Raw genomic sequence first — 22782 nt, forward strand, 5'->3', positions numbered from 1 at the left:
TATCATAAAGCGAACAATTAGAATTTGGTCGCCAAGAGACATGGGCGAAAAAAGTGCCAAGTGGTTTATACTTGTAGCAAAAACCAGCATATTTATCAGTAGTAATAGTTGTAGAATAATTCAACCCGAGTGGATTATGAACAATGATCGAGTGAAATGAATGATTAGTTATCCAAAAAACAAAAACAAAAAAACAAAAACTTATGCGAATATGCAAGCAGAAATCTTTGATTAATTACTATTATACATCTGTCACCGTAACGTAAGGCGCATTGGATTATGGGAAAATCAATGTTTATCAACACAAATGTCGCACATGCGCGGCGCGATAACCACCGCCCTTTAACTATCACGAGTAGTGGTTGATGTTGCTGTGTAAGCCTGGGTACTTTCGACAATATTGGAGCTTCCATGTTATATTAAGATAACACTATGCAATGTTATTCAAACGTGAAGTATAGAATGGATTGTTATTATTCTAGAATTAAAAAGGAAATCTGAATTAGTTTACCCGTTGCTCATAATGACCGCAGGGGACTTCGCTTAAACATGGTGAATCATTATTGTAGACCACGATTCGTCAATTACAGTGAATGCACAAGGCAACAATGTACGTCTTTCCACAATTCGAATCGGGAAATGAAAATACAATAGCTACATTCATCGCTGTATAAATAGCTCGGATATTCGGAGAATTGAAAGGGCGGTGTTTGACGCAAACATAATTAGTGAAACTGTATATGTTTTTCTTTCTCTAGCTAGCATTTGTGTTACTTGCACGTTTTGGTTAAGAACACATAGTGAAAATCAATTCTTGTTAAAATAAATATCCGCCGTATGCGATTTTAGGCAGAGCAGAAAACGTTACATGACCTTTGAACCTCGGGAAATGTCTACAATACACAGGAAGATTGAAGCGTGACACGTTACAGTGTGTGTCGTTTACCGCAAAAATTGCAGCAGCAGTGGCACGACTCATCGCTGTGCACGTGACGTCAGAGCAAACATTTTGGCACAAAGTACTCAGATTTGTATCATTCTTGACATGGCTCGTCATACTACGCGTGACGTCACTGCAAACTTGTTGGTGCTAAACACGTCATACTACACGTTTAGTCACTAATGGCATAATTGTTTATCAAAAATTGCAATGGTTCTAACTGCTGAGAAAATTAAAAAAGTCACTTTGTTAAAGTCGTAAAAAACTATATTTGACCCGATTCCCGTTGAGGAATGTGACGTCATACACAATTGCAACAGATATTAATGACCGTAGAATTTGTTCATGAGTGTCCAATATCTTCTGGCGTCATGAAATCACCGAAACACGAATAGGAGAACGTCTTGGACCAAGTTATTCAAAATAAAAGGGCTTTCAACAAAATGTTGCCGGCAATAAAATTTGAACTGATGTTAAATGTTTGATTGTGTATCGATGTGTTTAAAGCGGGAGGGTCGTCACCTGCGCACGCGCGGGAATTGAGCCCCAAGCGGCGATAGCAACACACGCTAAAAACGCAAAGGCCCATGGGTAGACGCTTGTTTGTAAACAATGACACGCTATGGCCATCTGACGCATGCTCAGGTGACGACTCCCCCGCTATAATTTTTGGGGGATAATACATACCTCAAATATCTTCAAAGCATTTCCTAAAGCAGCTGCATAGCAACCTTCTGAAAGGCCAAAGGTGATCGCCATACGTTTCACTCGCTCACTTGGTGATATCACTGGACTGTCGTCATTGAACTCGTGAAATACCTCATCTTCGGAAGGGCTCGGTAACGCCGAGTAGTCAAACGAAGCATTTCGGGCATCTTCGATAAGGCTTTGTCGACGACCAGTGTAAACATTGTTCTGAAAAAGAACATATTGCAATGATAAGTTAAATTTCCCAAAGTTTGTTTGTCTGTCGCCATTCTGTTCATTTGAAGCAGACGATTCACGCTGCGTATGAACACATTTTTAACATGGGTCGGCACGAAATATATATCAAACGCAGCGCCCCCTAGCGGCAAAGTGTTGCTGTGACGTTAGCGCAGTTATTGATCTGTGGTCGACCGCCATAGTGCATAATACGAAAACCATATCTGTTCAAAAACTGTTCGTTCGTTGCACCCACTTAATAATTTTATTTCTTATATGTCATCTTATAGATGTGTTTCCGGTGACCATTTAAACATACAATTAAAATTTCAATATTGTTTGAGCACTTTTAACATGACGTTTCGCATTCAATGAAAAATGACAAACCATTCTGTTACAACTTATGTGGTTATACAATCCAATGATTAGGAAACACTTACTCTATACATAAATAACCATAAATACTTCCATGCATTATTGTGAACAGTGAGGTATTTTACTTGTTTTGTAATTTCATTAAATGATACCTTCTACGGTGCATGGGATGTAAGATTACATAACACGTTTCTGAGTATAACCCATTAAATATTGTTTTACTATTATCATAACCACCTGGTTAGTCAAAATAAATGCATGCACACTATGTATTCCAGCTATGTATGTATGTATGTTTATTATTATTATTATTATTATTATTATTATTATTATAATTATTATTATTATAATTATTATTATTATTATTATTATTATTATTATTATTATTATTATTATTATTATTATTATTATTATTATTATTATTATTATAATTATTATTGGAACGAACATACACAGACATAACACAATTGGAGCCAGCAGAGGGTAGCGTACTTAAGAGCAAATACTAACCGAATTGTATTAGTGCTTGTTACTTTCAAGGTATAAATCTGCCTTGCACTCTACATATACCAAACAGTATTCTCCATATAATAAAGCTCTAAAAGCTTTGAGCAATTACTAAATTTGTGTAGCTTGAAATTGGGATTTGCATAGATACATATTAAGTTGTTTCTTCATATCGGCTTCATCATTAAACCGAAGAAGATATTATGAAACGTAAGTAAGTAAGACATTAAGTTTTTTTTTTCCTTTTAAAAAAACACACCAATGATGAACTATACCATATGATATTATATTTGGTTGCAATGGGTTCGGGTGAAACGCCATACACTCAGTTTTTGTGGTGTGAAATACAATGACAAGCTATTTTCTATGCTGCTCGCAGACCCTAACCATCTTTATTAGTGACTTAACAGAAGTTAATATCAAGACCAAGTAATTCACATAAAATAGATGGTTTGTAAGATTACCCGTAAGACGACATCAAACAGCACCTAGAGTCTTCTACTAAGTTTATTAACTTAAACTGTAAATATATGAGAGGAATAACATCTCCCTATCGAACTCCATTGATCACACTGACATATTCGAAGCCCAACAGCTGACCACGATACACTACGAACGAGAATTATTTGAGTTCCTTTATCTATTATAAGCATAAACAACAAAATAAATTTAGACAGTGTGTTATTGTTGGAAACAATGCTAAAACACGTTTCATGTCATTAATTTAATTCAAGTTAATTGTGTTTTATAAATACGTGGTGAGTTATGGATTTAAAATACAACATGTTTCATTAATTTAATTTGATTTTCTAAATTAGTTTACTTCGCCCAACGCATGCGCCAGATATGGGTCTCATATGAACAAAGAAAGTGTACACTTTCTTCTATGCTATCGATAAAGAGCCATTGCTCGAAACGTCTAGCTATTTTTAATAGTTATTTAGGACTACGATTACCAAATATTATCTTCTATATATCATATTTATCAGTCCGAGCAGCGTTTATTTATTTATAAACTACTATTCATATGAACAAAGATAGCGATTTTGACTGTTGCGTTGACTAACGAGTACAAACTGAGACGTTGCTAAGTTTTAACTAGGTATTTTTTTTGGTGGTGATTGGAAGGTATCGAAGGAGTCACCGGCGGTAATTATTGCACGCTACGCCCATGTAAAAACTCGTACTCGTGATCTTCATTTGAAGAACGCATTGGATTATGGGACATTATTGTTTATGACCACATATGTTGTACATGCGCGTGTTTTATAAATAAGAAGTGAGTTTTAGATTTAAGACTCTGGTAGGTTAGGACCTATACCAAGGAAAATTAAACAACACCTGGCTTTACCGTGACGCCATTTACATCGTTTTATCAAACAAGAGATATGAATATATTACGCACTTGCGATTCATCATTTTGAAGGTAGTACTCAATCACATATGACAGATATGTACGAAATTGTACAGAAATATATTCACATTAGTGTACATCGTAGGTAGCTATTTTCAGAAAACTCCACCCACATGTTCACTCAAATACAAAAAAAAAAAAAAAAAAAAAAACGAAAAGAAAAAAAAACAATAAATCTATGCCAGAGTGTAGTAAAAATTTCCTTGGATTAATGGGCTCTTTTTTTAGAAGAAATATTTCTATTTTTTACTCAGTTTTTCTTACAACAAATCCATCCAAAAAGAAATGTGCATTGTTATAGATATAAGAAACTATTCTGGTAAAATACTACTACAAATATCCACGACACATTTATTATATTTTATTATAAAATGATTAATCTAAATCTAGCCATCTGATTGGCTGAAGCACTGGCTTATATCTGGCACTATAAGGCCATTAATCTTGCCCCAAAACTGAATAAACGTGTTTAAATATATCTATCTGAATCGAAATCACACTAATGTTCATAGTGATTGCAGGTGTATGATAAAATGATCAATACGAATTATTATTGCCAGAATTATTAGTATATTGCACATAAAAATCCCCGTGAACATAACCTTTTTCGTCACTTCCCTTCTGGACTATCATTGTTATACTCCGATTAACGAATGATAACATAACATAACATTGGTAAAAAACTTATAGAAAATAGAATTAGGGTAGAAGCCCACTCATAAATCAAAATACCCAGAATTTAATCATTTTGCACTACTAAACTGTACTCAAAGGCAATATACGGATATTGACTTAAAAAAATTGGGGGTCCTAGCCTTATTTTCGAGAAATTTATGGTTGTATTTTAGTGGAAAGTCGCCATTTTGGCACTATTATAATGCTTTTATCATAGGTTCCTATCGCAGAGATATTATATAATATCTCAAAATCTAGCCTGGTGACTTAGGCCGAAAAAATGATATATTGTTAATGAAGGAGTACTTTTTGTTGTTCTGAATTATTTAAAATGTCTGGGTTTTAAAAAATGGCAAAACATGCAATTTTTCTTTAACGCTGTGTTCTATGGAATTGATCTAAAAATAGCGAAAAAAAGCGTAACACACAAAATAATGCTTCCATAGGACATTAGCTTCATGAACATTGTATGCGATTTATGACAATTTTGTCAAAAATTATGAGTAGGTTTCTACCTTAAGAGCATTTTTTACATCCAGGGAACAAATACAGCGTTGGGTTAAAAATGTGCGCAAATCACTGTGACTGTATTTGTCTTTAAGCGGTTCTGATGTTGTTCTCTTTAGGTTAGTAACGAGCCACAGTCGTCTCACCGCGTCACATGGATCCCAGGCGATGTATAGAAAGCGCGTTAAATGCATTGTTTTGTTTTACATGAAATTAGAACATGCTTTGCACGACAGCTGTCTATCATAAATCTGCAACCTTCTTAAATGATGCGTGCTTTATGTGTTTATTTAGTGGTTCTATTACACATTACCCGGGGTCAGGTTCCGTTGCTCCTATGTCATCTTAGTTGAGGTTGTCCCGCAAATCAGTAACTCGATGTCATATTTTATGAATGTCACCATCCAATGAGTTGACTATATGCTGTAAATCTTGCTACGTGTATTCAAGTCACGAATGAGAGCACACAAATGATTTCTTTACGTCTTTTAGCGTTGTAACAATGTGTGTTTTTTCGATATCGGTTTTTTAGTGTGATTTTATTTCTTCTTTAAAACTATCCAATGATGTCAATGTCACATTCAGGGTAATAATATAATTATCATACAATAGATGATATTATTGTACAGAAGCAACTCGCAATCAATGGGTCACTATATATAATTCATAAGTTATAGTAATAATGCTTTATTGATCTCGACTCCTGCGAAATTTCACTTCGTAAAAACTGCTTTTGCTAAGAAAAAACAATGAAAAAAAAAGATAAGAATTCAAAAGGAATCTATTGTAGGAAATGTTAGAAGAAACCAAATATAATTATAATTATCTCATCTGTATATCATATCTTTATCAATTTTACAATTTCATGGTTCTTTTTTTTGAACATTTTCTCACGTGATGTATACAAAATTGAATTGTTTATTCGGTGTATCGTAGATTGGTGAAACGTTATTGAAAAAAATGAACAAATTCGATGATGCTTTTAGCCTGATGATGGGATGAAAAGAACGCCAAGAATCAACATTATATTGAAATAATGTCAACTCCTTAGAATTATGAAATGTTATGAGACACACTCCCACGGGAATGATCGAATGTCATGGTTGTGCTGGAAAACAGAGTGGTTTACAATTAAAGTTCTGAGGAAGAGGGAAAGACCGGAACAAACATAGTTACATATTCCGCAAATAACATGGGTGAAGAGGCGTGAATGGGAGATGACAAACACACGCAATGACGTCATTTGTGTTAATGTAAATTACATAAAATTAAGTATTACATGATACCAAGCGTTCCATGTATATATAATCACTCGTCGTATAAGTATACTACATGACTTGCCACACCTCGGGTAAAAAAATATTGTATTTTGAGAATAGTTCTCTCACTATTTTTTGAATTCAGCTTAGTTATTTGGTGACCATGTCTCAAAATGGTAAACTAGACACGCATATTTAATAATACTAGCTACATTATTCTCTCACCTTCGTATTTAAATACCGGAACTGAACAGTCACTACGTAAGCACTACGTCAGATCCGGTTTGGAAAACTGACGTCTCATAAGTGTAATGTATATAGACTTCTTTAAACAAATCTGCCCAAGTTACCAATGATGCTTTCGAGAGCTAATAAAGGCGACACTCGACTGCATCGTATGATCACCAAGGTTACGGAACGAAGTGGCTCGTTTGATTCCTCCAGTTCACAACTTGACTGTATGCGAGTAAAGTCAATACTTGAGTTTAATGTGGTTTAATTTAAATACAGACATTATTGGCGACGGATAAGACACAGAGTACCGCTGAGGTTCGTCATTACCGGTATTTGAGGTAGCGGTTACTATATTCTGGATATGGGTCAATGTGTATCGGGCACTTTGCCAACACCTGGTAACACGCGAGGGAAATAGGCCCCACCTTACGAGTACGGTTCAGTCGAAACGATTACACAATGCTGAAGCTTCGAATTTACAATGTGAGTAACGCGCTGCTATTTCGGGTTTCTTCACAGCCGTATTCCTGCTACATAAGATATATAATTCAAGGCAGATGCGTAGTCATAATTTTTGACAAAATTGGTCATCAATCGCATGACAATGTTTATTAGTTTATTATGTACAATAATGAAGCTAATGTCCCATGGTACAACGAAATGGCATTTTTTTGTGTGTTACAGTCAAACGTTTTGAGAAACGTGTCCTAATATTTCTAATAGAACAATTCCATAGAACACAATGTTAAAGAAAAAATGCATTTTTTTTTACACTTTTTAAAACCCAGATTTTTTAAATAATTCAAAACAACAAAAAGTACTCCGTCATTAACAATATATGATTTTTTTAGTGGGAAATACTAGTAGTAGTCACTAGTTACTGTAAAATACGTTATTTTAGCTGGAAATAATTTTTGCTGAAATAACTTTTTGGGTGTTTTGTTTTGTATGGATTTTATTTTCACTGATTTTTCACCAGTTGAATGTAAAATATAGGAAAAGGGTATATTCGGTGAGTTTTTTTTTCACTAAATCATTTTTTCAGCGAAATTTAATTCCAAGCGAAAATAAAGTATTCTACAGTACTCACACACGCACACCAGAAAAACTGACCATAGAACAAAATCATGGCGAGAGCCACCACAGCCATATGACCGCGTACTGAAGAGCGGCTAAAAATATGAAACGCAACATAGTCTTGTTTTGATTTATCACAGGGTCTGACGTCATCATCTTCTGACAAATCTAACCATTTAAGTCCGTAAGCATTTAATAAAAAAACTTTATTGCTTTTCTTAGTACCTTGTTATCTGTAATTCTCTAAACTTACTCTATGTCATCACTCCTTTGTTTGTAGCGATATAATTGACTGTGAAGACAGATAAGTATCAGCCACTAATCTCGCATCTTTATTGGAACTCTATCATATTACGCCTGCCACTTAAGGTAGTTCTTGCCAAATTCAAATGTTGCACTACTGAGCATGCCACTGAGCATGTGTGCAATGCATTATGGTAGAGAAATTTATATTTTGCATTACTGAGCATGTCACTGAGCATATGTACAATGCATTATGGTGGAGAAATTTATATTTTGCATTACTGAGCATGTCACTGAGCATATGTACAATGCATTATGGGAGAGAAATTCGTATTTTGCATTACTGAGCATGTCACTGAGCATATGTACAATGCATTATGGGAGAGAAATTCGTATTTTGCATTACTGAGCATGTCACTGAGCATATGTGCAATGCATTATGGGAGAGAAATTCATATTTCGCATTACTGAGCATGCCACTGAGCATGTGTGCAATGCATTATGGGAGAGAAATTCATATTTTGCATTAATGAGCATGTCACTGAGCATATGTACAATGCATTATAGGAGAGAAATTCGTATTTTGCATTACTGAGCATGTCACTGAGCATATGTACAATGCATTATGGGAGAGAAATTCGTATTTTGCATTACTGAGCATGTCACTGAGCATATGTGCAATGCATTATGGTAGAGAAATTTATATTTTGCATTACTGAGCATGTCACTGAGCATATGTACAATGCATTATGGTAGAGAAATTTATATTTCGCATTACTGAGCATGCCACTGAGCATGTGTGCAATGCATTATGGGAGAGAAATTCATATTTTGCATTAATGAGCATGTCACTGAGCATATGTACAATGCATTATAGGAGAGAAATTCGTATTTTGCATTACTGAGCATGTCACTGAGCATATGTACAATGCATTATGGGAGAGAAATTCGTATTTTGCATTACTGAGCATGTCACTGAGCATATGTGCAATGCATTATGGTAGAGAAATTTATATTTTGCATTACTGAGCATGTCACTGAGCATATGTACAATGCATTATGGTAGAGAAATTTATATTTCGCATTACTGAGCATGTCACTGAGCATATGTGCAATGCATTATGGTAGATATATTTATATTTTGCACTACTGATCATGTCACTGAGCATATGTACATTGCATTATGAGAGATAAATTCATATTTTGCACTACTGAGCATGTCACTGAGCATATGTACAATGCATTATGGGAGATAAATTCATATTTTGCATTACTGAGCATGTCACTGAGCATATGTACATTTCATTATGAGAGAGAAATTCATATTTTGCATTACTGAGCATGTCACTGAGCATATGTGCAATGTATTTTGCATTACTGAGCATGTCACTGAGCATAGGCACAATGCATTATTGGAGAGAAATTCATATTTTGCATTACTGAGCATGTCACTGAGCATATGTGAAATGCATTATGGGAGAGAAATTCATATTTTGCATTACTGAGCATGTCACTGAGCATATGTACAATGCATTATGGGAGATAAATTCATATTTTGCATTACTGAGCATGTCACTGAGCATAGGCACAATGCATTATTGGAGAGAAATTCATATTTTGCATTACTGAGCATGTCACTGAGCATATGTGAAATGCATTATGGTAGAGAAATTTATATTTTGCACTACTGAGCATGTCACTGAGCATATGTGCAATGCATTATGGTAGAGAAATTCATATTTTGCATTACTGAGCATGTCACTGAGCATATGTGCAATGCATTATGGTAGAGAAATTTATATTTTGCATTACTGAGCATGTCACTGAGCATATGTACAATGCATTATGGTAGAGAAATTTATATTTCGCATTACTGAGCATGTCACTGAGCATATGTGCAATGCATTATGGTAGATATATTTATATTTTGCACTACTGATCATGTCACTGAGCATATGTACATTGCATTATGAGAGATAAATTCATATTTTGCACTACTGAGCATGTCACTGAGCATATGTACAATGCATTATGGGAGATAAATTCATATTTTGCATTACTGAGCATGTCACTGAGCATATGTACATTTCATTATGAGAGAGAAATTCATATTTTGCATTACTGAGCATGTCACTGAGCATATGTGCAATGTATTTTGCATTACTGAGCATGTCACTGAGCATAGGCACAATGCATTATTGGAGAGAAATTCATATTTTGCATTACTGAGCATGTCACTGAGCATATGTGAAATGCATTATGGGAGAGAAATTCATATTTTGCATTACTGAGCATGTCACTGAGCATATGTACAATGCATTATGGGAGATAAATTCATATTTTGCATTACTGAGCATGTCACTGAGCATAGGCACAATGCATTATTGGAGAGAAATTCATATTTTGCATTACTGAGCATGTCACTGAGCATATGTGAAATGCATTATGGTAGAGAAATTTATATTTTGCACTACTGAGCATGTCACTGAGCATATGTGCAATGCATTATGGTAGAGAAATTCATATTTTGCATTACTGAGCATGTCACTGAGCATATGTACAATGCATTATGGGAGAGAAATTCATATTTTGCATTACTGAGCATGTCACTGAGCATATGTGAAATGCATTATGGGAGAGAAATTCATATTTTGCATTACTGAGCATGTCACTGAGCATATGTACAATGCATTATGGTGGAGAAATTCGTATTTTGCATTACTGAGCATGTCACTGAGCATATGTACAATGCATTATGGGAGAGAAATTCGTATTTTGCATTACTGAGCATGTCACTGAGCATATGTACAATGCATTATAGGAGAGAAATTCGTATTTTGCATTACTGAGCATGTCACTGAGCATATGTACAATGCATTATGGTGGAGAAATTTATATTTTTCATCACTGAGCATGTCACTGAGCATATGTACAATGCATTATGGGAGAGAAATTCGTATTTTGCATTAATGAGCATGTCACTGAGCATATGTACAATGCATTATAGGAGAGAAATTCGTATTTTGCATTACTGAGCATGTCACTGAGCATATGTACAATGCATTATGGTAGAGAAATTTATATTTTGCATTACTGACCATGTCACTGAGCATATGTACAATGCATTATGGGAGAGAAATTCGTATTTTGCATTACTGAGCATGTCACTGAGCATATGTGCAATGCATTATGGTAGAGAAATTTATATTTTGCATTACTGAGCATGTCACTGAGCATATGTACAATGCTTTATGGTAGAGAAATTTATATTTTGCACTACTGAGCATGTCACTGAGCATATGTACAATGCATTATAGGAGAGAAATTCGTATTTTGCATTACTGAGCATGTCACTGAGCATATGTACAATGCATTATGGGAGAGAAATTCGTATTTTGCATTAATGAGCATGTCACTGAGCATATGTACAATGCATTATAGGAGAGAAATTCGTATTTTGCATTACTGAGCATGTCACTGAGCATATGTACAATGCATTATGGTAGAGAAATTTATATTTTGCATTACTGACCATGTCACTGAGCATATGTACAATGCATTATGGGAGAGAAATTCGTATTTTGCATTACTGAGCATGTCACTGAGCATATGTGCAATGCATTATGGTAGAGAAATTTATATTTTGCATTACTGAGCATGTCACTGAGCATATGTACAATGCTTTATGGTAGAGAAATTTATATTTTGCACTACTGAGCATGTCACTGAGCATATGTGCAATGCATTATGGTAGATATATTTACATTTTGCACTACTGAGCATGTCACTGAGCATATGTACATTGCATTATGAGAGAGAAATTCATATTTTGCACTACTGAGCATGTCACTGAGCATAGGCACAATGCATTATTGGAGAGAAATTCATATTTTGCATTACTGAGCATGTCACTGAGCATATGTGAAATGCATTATGGGAGAGAAATTCATATTTTGCATTACTGAGCATGTCACTGAGCATAGGCACAATGCATTATTGGAGAGAAATTCATATTTTGCATTACTGAGCATGTCACTGAGCATATGTGAAATGCATTATGGTAGAGAAATTTATATTTTGCACTACTGAGCATGTCACTGAGCATATGTGCAATGCATTATGGTAGAGAATTTTATATTTTGCATTACTGAGCATGTCACTGAGCATATGTACAATGCATTATGGTAGAGAAATTTATATTTTGCACTACTGAGCATATGTGCAATGCATTATGGTAGAGAAATTCATATTTTGCATTACTGAGCATGTCACTGAGCATATGTACAATGCATTATGGGAGAGAAATTCATATTTTGCAATACTGAGCATGTCACTGAGCATATGTACAATGCATTATGGGAGAGAAATTCATATTTTGCACTACTGAGCATGTCACTGAGCATATGTACAATGCATTATGGTAGAGAAATTTATATTTTGCACTACTGAGCATGTCACTGAACATATGTACAATGCATTATGGTAGAGAAATTTATATTTTGCATTACTGAGCATGTCACTGAGCATATGTACAATGCATTATGGGAGAGAAATTCATATTTTGCAATACTGAGCATGTCACTGAGCATATGTACAATGCATTATGGGAGAGAAATTCATATTTTGCACTACTGAGCATATGTGCAATGCATTATGGTAGAGAAATTTATATTTTGCACTACTGAGCATATGTGCAATGCATTATGGTAGAGAAATTTATATTTTGCACTACTGAGCATATGTGCAATGCATTATGGTAGAGAAATTCATATTTTGCATTACTGAGCATGTCACTGAGCATATGTACAATGCATTATGGGAGAGAAATTCATATTTTGCAATACTGAGCATGTCACTGAGCATATGTACAATGCATTATGGGAGAGAAATTCATATTTTGCACTACTGAGCATGTCACTGAGCATATGTACAATGCATTATGGTAGAGAAATTTATATTTTGCATTACTGAGCATGTCACTGAGCATATGTACAATGCATTATGGTAGAGAAATTCATATTTTGCATTACTGAGCATGTCACTGAGCATATGTACAATGCATTATGGGAGAGAAATTCGTATTTTGCAATACTGAGCATGTCACTGAGCATATGTACAATGCATTATGGGAGAGAAATTCATATTTTGCACTACTGAGCATGTCACTGAGCATATGTACAATGCATTATGGTAGAGAAATTTATATTTTGCATTACTGAGCATGTCACTGAGCATATGTACAATGCATTATGGTAGAGAAATTCATATTTTGCATTACTGAGCATGTCACTGAGCATATGTACAATGCATTATGGGAGAGAAATTCATATTTTGCAATACTGAGCATGTCACTGAGCATATGTACAATGCATTATGGGAGAGAAATTCATATTTTGCACTACTGAGCATGTCACTGAGCATATGTACAATGCATTATGGTAGAGAAATTTATATTTTGCATTACTGAGCATGTCACTGAGCATATGTACAATGCATTATGGTAGAGAAATTCATATTTTGCATTACTGAGCATGTCACTGAGCATATGTACAATGCATTATGGGAGAGAAATTCATATTTTGCAATACTGAGCATGTCACTGAGCATATGTACAATGCATTATGGGAGAGAAATTCATATTTTGCAATACTGAGCATGTCACTGAGCATATGTACAATGCATTATGGGAGAGAAATTCATATTTTGCACTACTGAGCATGTCACTGAGCATGGGCACAATGCATTATTGGAGAGAAATTCATATTTTGCATTACTGAGCATGTCACTGAGCATATGTGAAATGCATTATGGGAGATAAATTCATATTTTTCATCACTGAGCATGTCCCTGAGCATATGTGAAATGCATTATGGGAGAGAAATTCATATTTTGCATTACTGAGCATGTCCCTGAGCATAGGCACAATGCATTATGGGAGATAAATTCATATTTTGCATTACTGAGCATGTCACTGAGCATAGGCACAATGCATTATGGGAGAGAAATTCATATTTTGCACTATTGAGTATGTCACTGAGCATATGTGAAATGCATTATGTGAGAGAAATTCATATTTTGCATTACTGAGCATGTCACTGAGCTTATATACAATGCATTATGGGAGATAAATTCATATTTTGCATTACTGAGCATGTCACTGAGCATATGTACAATGCATTATGGGAAAGAAAATCATATTTTGCATTACTGAGCATGTCACTGAGCTTATGTACAATGCATTATGGGAGATAAATTCATATTTTGCATTACTGAGCATGTCACTGAGCATAAGTACAATGCATTATGGGAGATAAATTCATATTGTGCATTACTGAGCATGTCACTGAGTATATGTGCAATGCAATATGGGAGATAAATTCATATTTTGCATTACTGAGCATGTCACTGAGCATATGTACAATGCATTATGGGAAAGAAAATCATATTTTGCATTACTGAGCATGTCACTGAGCTTATGTACAATGCATTATGGGAGATAAATTCATATTGTGTATTACTGAGCATGTCACTGAGCATATGTACAATGCATTATGGGAGAGAAATTCAGATTTTGCGTGGGAGGGAAGTTCCATTGAATATCATGACAAAATCTGTGAAATCAATAAATATCATTTGTTTCATGTTATTTTATATTTAGTTTATAACATTGACAAAACATGACTTTTGCAACCCATGTCATAGCTAACCAACCCATGTTGTGGCTGATCAGACAAATCAAATTTGGACTATTTATTTCTCGAAAAGTGTCATGACTACAATTTTATTTTTCATTTTCTACTTTCTATTGGCATGGAAACGCGATCGAACCTCCTTAACTACGACCGAACCTATTTAACTCCAATAGAACCTCTTTGACTTTCCAAGATGCAATAGCAACATATTCACGAATGAAAAAACATGAATGCAAAACATGTACTGGCATTCTGTGTCTGCTTTTGTTAGGAAGGCAGGGGCGGTCTTTGGTTTAGAGCATAGCTATTTTAATTCTACTCTATTGACACAAAGGGGTTCGATTGCCGCGCTACAATAGACAATATGATACGGCATCTTGTTTGAAAGAAAATTCATGGGGATGGCAAAGTCGCGGGCGTTGTGATAAAATGATGGTTACGGTGAGACACAATGAATATATAACTGTTTGTAAGTTTTATTTTGATCCGGAATAGTGACGGATACAATGCGGTAAAAAATGTCATCCTCTTAGCTTTCAACGGAAATGAAATATAAATGTTTGAGACATTCAATTACTCCCGTGGATCAACAATGACACCGTATAATGGAGTTTTGAAAACATTTTTGAGAGGCACATCTGTTGCTAGGGTAACATACCTAAGCCTCGGTGGACACGGCGTGTTTACTTTGGTGACAGTGGACGACGTAACAGCTTGAGGACATCGAATATTTGAAGGAAGACCTTTATATTGAATTGTCAAACTTCGAAATACTTGAAAATGCTCAAACTATATGTTATAACAATCAATCGTCGTGTTTTTGTCTGATTCCGACACATGCGATGTACGTCATTAAAATGCTTCACGGAAAGTGATGACGTATAAATGTGTACGTACAATAACAAACTACGTCACCGGCAAGCTTCGTGCCCCCCAGCTTTAATCACAGTTATTAAAAAAACAAAAGACAACCAATCGGCAAAATGGATACTTTTATTTACCAGTATCGGCGAGATTTGAACCATAACTAAAAATGTACAAAGATTATTCATCCGTTATTCAGCGAACTTGGTTTAACAAATTCTTTATAATAACCGGATCACGCATGCCTTAGATTCACCCATTGTATACGGTTTAAATACACACGTCTTATGACGAGTCACATACATGGGTATTAAGTTATTCTAATCCAAACTAATAGAAATGTTAGGATGGTTTCATTTGTATTAACGAGAGGAATGGTCGCTTCAATTTATTTCGGATTTGTAATATTTGAAATCGTCGTAGTCCAAAGAATGGAGCAATCATAATGCTCTTCATCGACAGGTTTAGATTTACGGTTGTCAGAGTATTCATTTAATCCCCGAAATTATAAAAAATTATGGCGGTGCTGCCAAGTGGCTATGGATATTACTTATAGCGCTGTTATCCGCAAATTTCAAGATGAATGGATTAATCTTCTCCGACGGTTCGTATGTCACGTGCGACACGCATGTCAACGCACGTGAACCAAATCCATTACACGCGTAAGGATTTCATGATGACGAAATGAACGGATTAATTTTGGCGTAAATCTCAAACAATTTATATTCACTATAGTACAGTGATAATGCGATAATTGGTACCCTGGTTAACATATCGACATCTTTTGACAACATTTCTGTTTCAATCTGCTGTAGCTAAATATAAAGGGCATTGCTGACCTGCAATGTATTTACGGTCTTGTTGTAAATTGTCACTGTGACCACCTTATTTAGTAGTGTAGCGTAGCGTAGTGCAGCGCAATGCAGTATAGTGTAGTGTAGTGTAGTGTAGTGTAGTGTAGTGTAGTATAGTGTAGTGCAGCGCAATGCAGTATAGTGTAGTGTAGTGTAGCGTAGTGTAGTGTAGCGTAGCGTAGTGCAGCGCAATGCAGTATAGTGTAGTGTAGTGTAGTGTAGTGTAGTGTAGTGTTGTGTAGTGTAGTGTAGTGTTTTATCATACACTGTAATACAATGTCCGTGCTATCACATATATGTTTAACAGAAAATATCATGATTACATAACGCATATGTTTCTATAAACGGATATTTCTGGCTATTAAGTTACAATCGCTAATATAGAGATGGAGTGACGTATGTTTTAAAGGAACATGGATAACTGAAATCGAATTTCATTGTGATTGTGACGTAGCTATGACACATCATTATTCTTATTTATCCAGTATATTGAGGTCACAGTTAATAACAGCTGTATAATTAAACCCTTATTTTGACTGAAAAAAAGATATTTATGAGATATTGTAATATAAAAAAAAACGTCGATTGGTACCAAGCATAGGAGCATCCGTTCAATGCAACAATGAAAACGTTAATACACATGCGCGTCGAAATACCTGTACGTACAGATAAGTGCGTGACGCATGTGTGTTAAAGTTATTCAAAGTACCCTTCTAAACGATATTAAGAAAACGTTTCAAGCATGAAAGGCATTGGAAAATGTATGAAAGGCACATAGCGCAAAATTTTGATGCTGTGCTGGTGGATATTTTCTAAACATTTTATTTCACAGCGTCTCGCCAATACATATTCAACCATACTAATCACGTGGTTAACAATATCCAATGGCGACAAGCGACACATATTAGGCAATGCATCATTGTATAAATAATACAGTTTCTCTGTAATACTAACACGTGTACCACAGATGGTGTTATTACGGTGGTCTGAATAATACCAATTCGGTTTCTAATTTAAGTTAAGCGGATCAAGATTCACGTTCGAGGTCAAAATACGGGAGATATAACTTTGAATACGTAATTTATTGTCAATGACTACGTCACTTGACTCGACTCGATTAGTGGTTACAACCCCCTTCCACAACTTCGCAAATAATCCGTATTTCAATTCATGTGTTGCTGTATTCATGGGAAATATAAAAACAAAACTGAACACATCGCGATAGATGTTATATATTACCATATGTGTCATTTAATAAGCCCGTTCACAGGCACATGTAGGGATCCTTTCTCTCGCGTGTTGTGGGTTTCTCGAAACAGAATGTCAGTTTTCCAAAAATCAGCTAAAGCAGAGTGTGAACACTTTTGAATAAAGGTACTAATACTCTAATAGTATGTAGCATTTCATAGTTATCTTGAACGGCAAAGGAAGATGATCCTCGAGCCGCGTCGTTTTTTTTACATGGGTCCCACGCAATTCGCCACTGCGTACTATTCACCCAAAACAGTTATACTAGAGTATACCAAACGCAAAAGTATCAATCTAAATGAATAAATGGAAAGAAGATTACTGACTCCATAATTAACTAATCGACGGTGCGTGATGAATAATAACGACCCCTGCATGTTAATTGGCCGCTAAATATACCTAATATTGTCCAACAATCCGCTTGTTTAATTTCATTTCTTGGAACAGGGCTAATATTAGCTCGACCGCTTCTATAAAACGTTTTGACTGCTATTTCCTCTCCATACAAGGCAGCCATACATCTATGTAATTGCTTCATCCTTTTTCTATTAGTAGCGGGTTTGAGTGGTCTAATCCCGTCTCTCGCTCTCACTCTCCGTGATTTGAATTTCCGCTTGTATTCTTCACCTGATCGGTCAAAGTATTGTCGAGAATGATTCGTCCACGCGCGACATTTTTCAACGTGTGTCTCGCGCAGGGTTTAATTAAGTACAATGTTGCCTTGGTAACAGGACGCGCTGATGAGGGTTATAGTCAGGAGAATAAATGTTGACAATGTGCTTGTATGAACTACGCATAATTACACGTGTGAAAGTGCGGCGACACAGTTTGTACTATTAAACAGTTTCGATGTATATTTCTACAGAAAGTAAGCAACCAGTCATTTACATATTTGAATAAATAATGCGGATTAAATGTGGATTAAGTATTCGTGAGCATGCTTAAATCATTCTGTTTGTTATTGTATCTTGATCGAAACAGTATCATTTATGGTAAAATAAACATGCTGCCTATGTCGTTTATATCGTAATGGAATGTGACAACATTATTCCGCGCTTCAATAGAATTGCAAAGCAGACTACTAAATCCAAGAATCTTCAGTGGAATCAGCACAATAAAGTACTATCTATATGTTGAAGAGAATACTTCATTTGTGTTCTGTAGCTCTACTGTGCACAGACAGATTTACATATATAATTCAATGTATGCATGTGACTGAATGTCATATTAAATATTATTATACATCTGTCACCGTAACGCCATAAGTTACAGCGTGCCGTAATTTTGCGGTATTTTACGGGGTATTTTCATCCTACCATATTAGGAAATGCGAATTCCAAATATGAAATGATTACGCGCGTAAGCGTCCTAAGACAGTACGCCGCGCATCAGTCGATACTCCAGCTGTACTGTCCTCGTACATACTTTGAGGTATCCTCGTAATAACCTCATATTATCTGTATATTGTAAAATCGCTGGTATGCGTAACCTCAACACTTTAATAATCACGTGTCCATTTGTCATACAATTTATCCTTTAAGACTTATCATTACAGTCTTTTAGTATGTTTTTTTCGATATTCCCCCAATATAGAGATTGCTTATTGCTATCAATGGGTTTACAAACCATATTTTCAAGATAAACTTTATATTTCTTTACGTGAATTAATGGGTTGACACATGGGAACAAGTGGAACATCACCTTTTCAATTAGAAGAAATCTTTGCGTTTTTCTTTTAAAATTTGATAAAATTAAACAATGTGCCGTTCGACAGTTTTCAGTAGTTTACCTATGCTAATAGGCGTTAAGCGTTAAATTTAAAATGGCCGACAGAAATACCACGTGAGACCGAGAAACACAAACGGACGTCTCAAGCAACTGAGACCACGGCGATTTAAAACTATCTACATGTATTTCAGAGTTGTTTAACAGTTAAGAGCAATGGGTGTTCCCTTCACAACTGAATGTATAAAAAAAACAGAAACTATGACACATTCTGTCACAACGCAATCACATTCATAATATACCTACTCACAACAGGAAATAAAACCCCACAAGAAAGTTTAACGTAAGCAAGCTTATAAAACAAATAATGTTTGACTACTATTTTGTCTGGGGTATGCATTTTGTTGCACAGTGGTTCACATACAACGTAATGTTGACAGGAGGGTGTAACCGAATAAACGTATGTCGTGGAAATTAGTGTCTGTGGTTGAAATATTGACTGATTGCAATTGTCTTGGAACTGACTCCCTCCGTCTGACTGAGAATGGTTATCCAAGAATATTGGCCCTTAAAGGAACACAGAACTGTCACGGTGGATTTAGAGTTTATTACACGATCGTAATGTAATTTTAATCAAGTCTGAATACAAATTTTAACTTTCCTACCAGCCTATTTTTTTTAGCGATTTAAAAAAAATGGAAAGCAGACGACATTTGTCTCGTTTCCTATGGAGAGCCGCTGCTTGGGGTTCACTGTTCCAGTGACGTCGTTTATGAACAACCCTGATTGGTCAGTTAGAAGTACGCCGGAAACTACGATAATGGTCAGCACGTATCGAGTGACAATCGTTTATTTCAGGTTTGTTTTAGGCCGAATATATTTGTAATTGTAATAATTTCCATTGATTGAATTGGTTGCCCACGAGCAAATACCTAAGAGATTATTTCGCATTTTAAAGTAAAACAAATACCGATTAAATAATTATTAACAATATAAAAGAAATGACCAGATTGATGAGTTATTACGGGCGAAAATCCCTAATTTACATTAATTGTCACATTGTGACCAATTAGCAACATACCATTCTCGAAAGCCAACAAACGTTACATGACACGAGACAACCGTTAACTCACGGCACAGATTATTAGATTACGCGTTTTAAACTTACTCACTGTGTTCCAAGGACTAAGTCGATTTGTCTTTAAGACATAGGTTATAAATGGAAATCCACCGATGCTAATCATAAAAAAATACATCCAAACAAATCAGGCGAGTCAGACGTCCATTGTGAATGAATTACTTGAGCGATTATGTACTTTCGCCTAGATAATTATTCTCTGTGAATAGGTGTACTCTAACAATCTTAAAGAAACTGCAAGAGATAGGGGCAACGCAAAGAATATGCATTGAGCGATGTTATAACCAACATCAAGAACGTATGTCCATTATGCAATAATATTTTCCAGGAAACTCGGAAATAATAAATTTTCCACATTTGTCTCAGGGAGGTTAATGTCAAGATATTCCGTCAAATTGCCTAGCAAACTACGCATGGACGAGATATGCCTAGCGACACGTAGTAATATATGGAGTTGTCGTAAACGAGAAAAGAACATATTGTGTCAATATTTGTAATTTTAATTAAATGTGTGTAATACGTTAGCGTCCGTCTAATGTTAATAATATGATTAAACGGTAGAATTAATTTTAGTCCATACTTCCCGCTGATAGACGTTGTCGTACGTCTTTGAGTTCCTTTTGAACAGTTAACAGGATTGTCGGAGAAGAATTCATGTTTCATCAAATTTGAAAGCGTACTTATTGTGGGTTATAATTAATGCTTGATGAATCTAACCCTGGTTTATTTTTTACTATTAACTTAACTATTAGCCATTGATGTTAGTTTTTTATTAAAAGTTTCCGGTGCAACGAAACAATCCTCGGTGTTCTATATGGTCTTTATGATTAATGCGCCATAATTCTCTCGCCAAAATAATTTTGGGCAACTGTTTGCACAGTTACTTGCTTTTTCCTATTGGATCAAATAAACATCGTGTTTATAAATTTTAATTTAAAATATGGAAATAATTACTTTGACAAAACTTGACTTGAAATTGTTACAAAATTGTCATTCATTCTTCGTATAGTGATTTGCTTTGATCATTGTGAAAGAGAATGATAAAAATGATCAAGGGGTCACGTGTCTGAAATCGGTTCAGACGATCATGCGTTCTGTGTAGATTCGTTATAAATATGAAATAAATTTGGGTTGTTGTTATCATATCTGAGTATCACTTCCTCTGGAAATATCCAGTTTTAGGCTATCAAATTCCCAAATCTCGCAAAATCTCGTGAATGTGCCATCATTTTTCCGGTGAAGAGAACAATCCCAAGAAGTCAATTAACTGGCAGATTGATTCATTGTGAAACGGCAAACGGGAGAAATAACCACATGTTGATCCAACACCCGAGGACAGACCCACGCCTGGTCGATCCGCGAACACGGCTTCCTGCCACTAATGAGTAATTCGAGTTTTCCTCCACAAATCCCAGATTAAACAAGGATCCAATTCACATAACTCTGCCGTGAACGTGATTATAAGTCGTGCAACAACAACAGTATCAACGCGACATGAAAACAAGATTGATGTGCTGGGACCGTGCGCGGGGAAATGCATAACGTGCATCGAAGCACACACTGAATAAAAGAATAAAAAAAAACGCAAAATATAGTTATTGAGCGTAAAGTACTCTGATTTGAAAATAAATAATCAACTTGTAACAAGAAATATTATAAGAATTATGTGACTTTACCATTGGTGTCTCGACACTTTTCTGGGAACCCATCCTGGTTCTTTTCATATTGCTTGTCGACATACTTAGTCTCTGCTACGCTCTTTTCAGAACTGTCCGATCAATACAGGAGCGTTGCGATTCAAAGTCTGTTTGTCGATAGACAACACAGTTTTTTCTTCCGGCATGGACCCGCGGGCTCACCTTTCTCACACGATGATGTCTTTTATATACACTGGTAAAGTCGTAGAACTTGGGAGAATCCATTTTACAACAGGTAGAAACGGGTGATAAGCTGGAACAAGTACATTTTCTAACGCCCACGTTGGTAGTGTCGTCAATATATTTGGATGTGTTAATTTTTCACGAAACTATCAGTGGAAGGCTTTGGCAACGGTATAGTACATACGCACGTACGGATTTCATATGCGACCCTATTACTCGTGCGCAA

The 22782-nt window shown here is 35.5% G+C and overlaps 1 protein-coding gene across 1 annotated transcript in view; it reads right to left on the minus strand.

Moving 5' to 3' along the window:
- Positions 1-22551, minus strand: part of LOC100329060 (tyrosine hydroxylase) — a 38510-nt gene extending 15959 nt beyond the window's left edge. The window contains exons 1-2 of the mRNA XM_085506536.1: positions 22353-22551; positions 1628-1855 (exon numbers count right to left, since the gene is read on the minus strand). Of these exons, the coding sequence (XP_085362662.1) occupies positions 1628-1855; positions 22353-22415 (291 nt within the window). The 5' untranslated portion in view covers positions 22416-22551. The remainder of the gene's footprint in view (positions 1-1627; positions 1856-22352) is intronic.
- Between the last annotated feature and the right edge of the window lie 231 nt (positions 22552-22782).

This window comes from Saccoglossus kowalevskii, chromosome 12 (assembly GCF_978046115.1).
Source record: "Saccoglossus kowalevskii chromosome 12, keSacKowa6.1, whole genome shotgun sequence".
NCBI lineage: Eukaryota > Metazoa > Hemichordata > Enteropneusta > Harrimaniidae > Saccoglossus > Saccoglossus kowalevskii.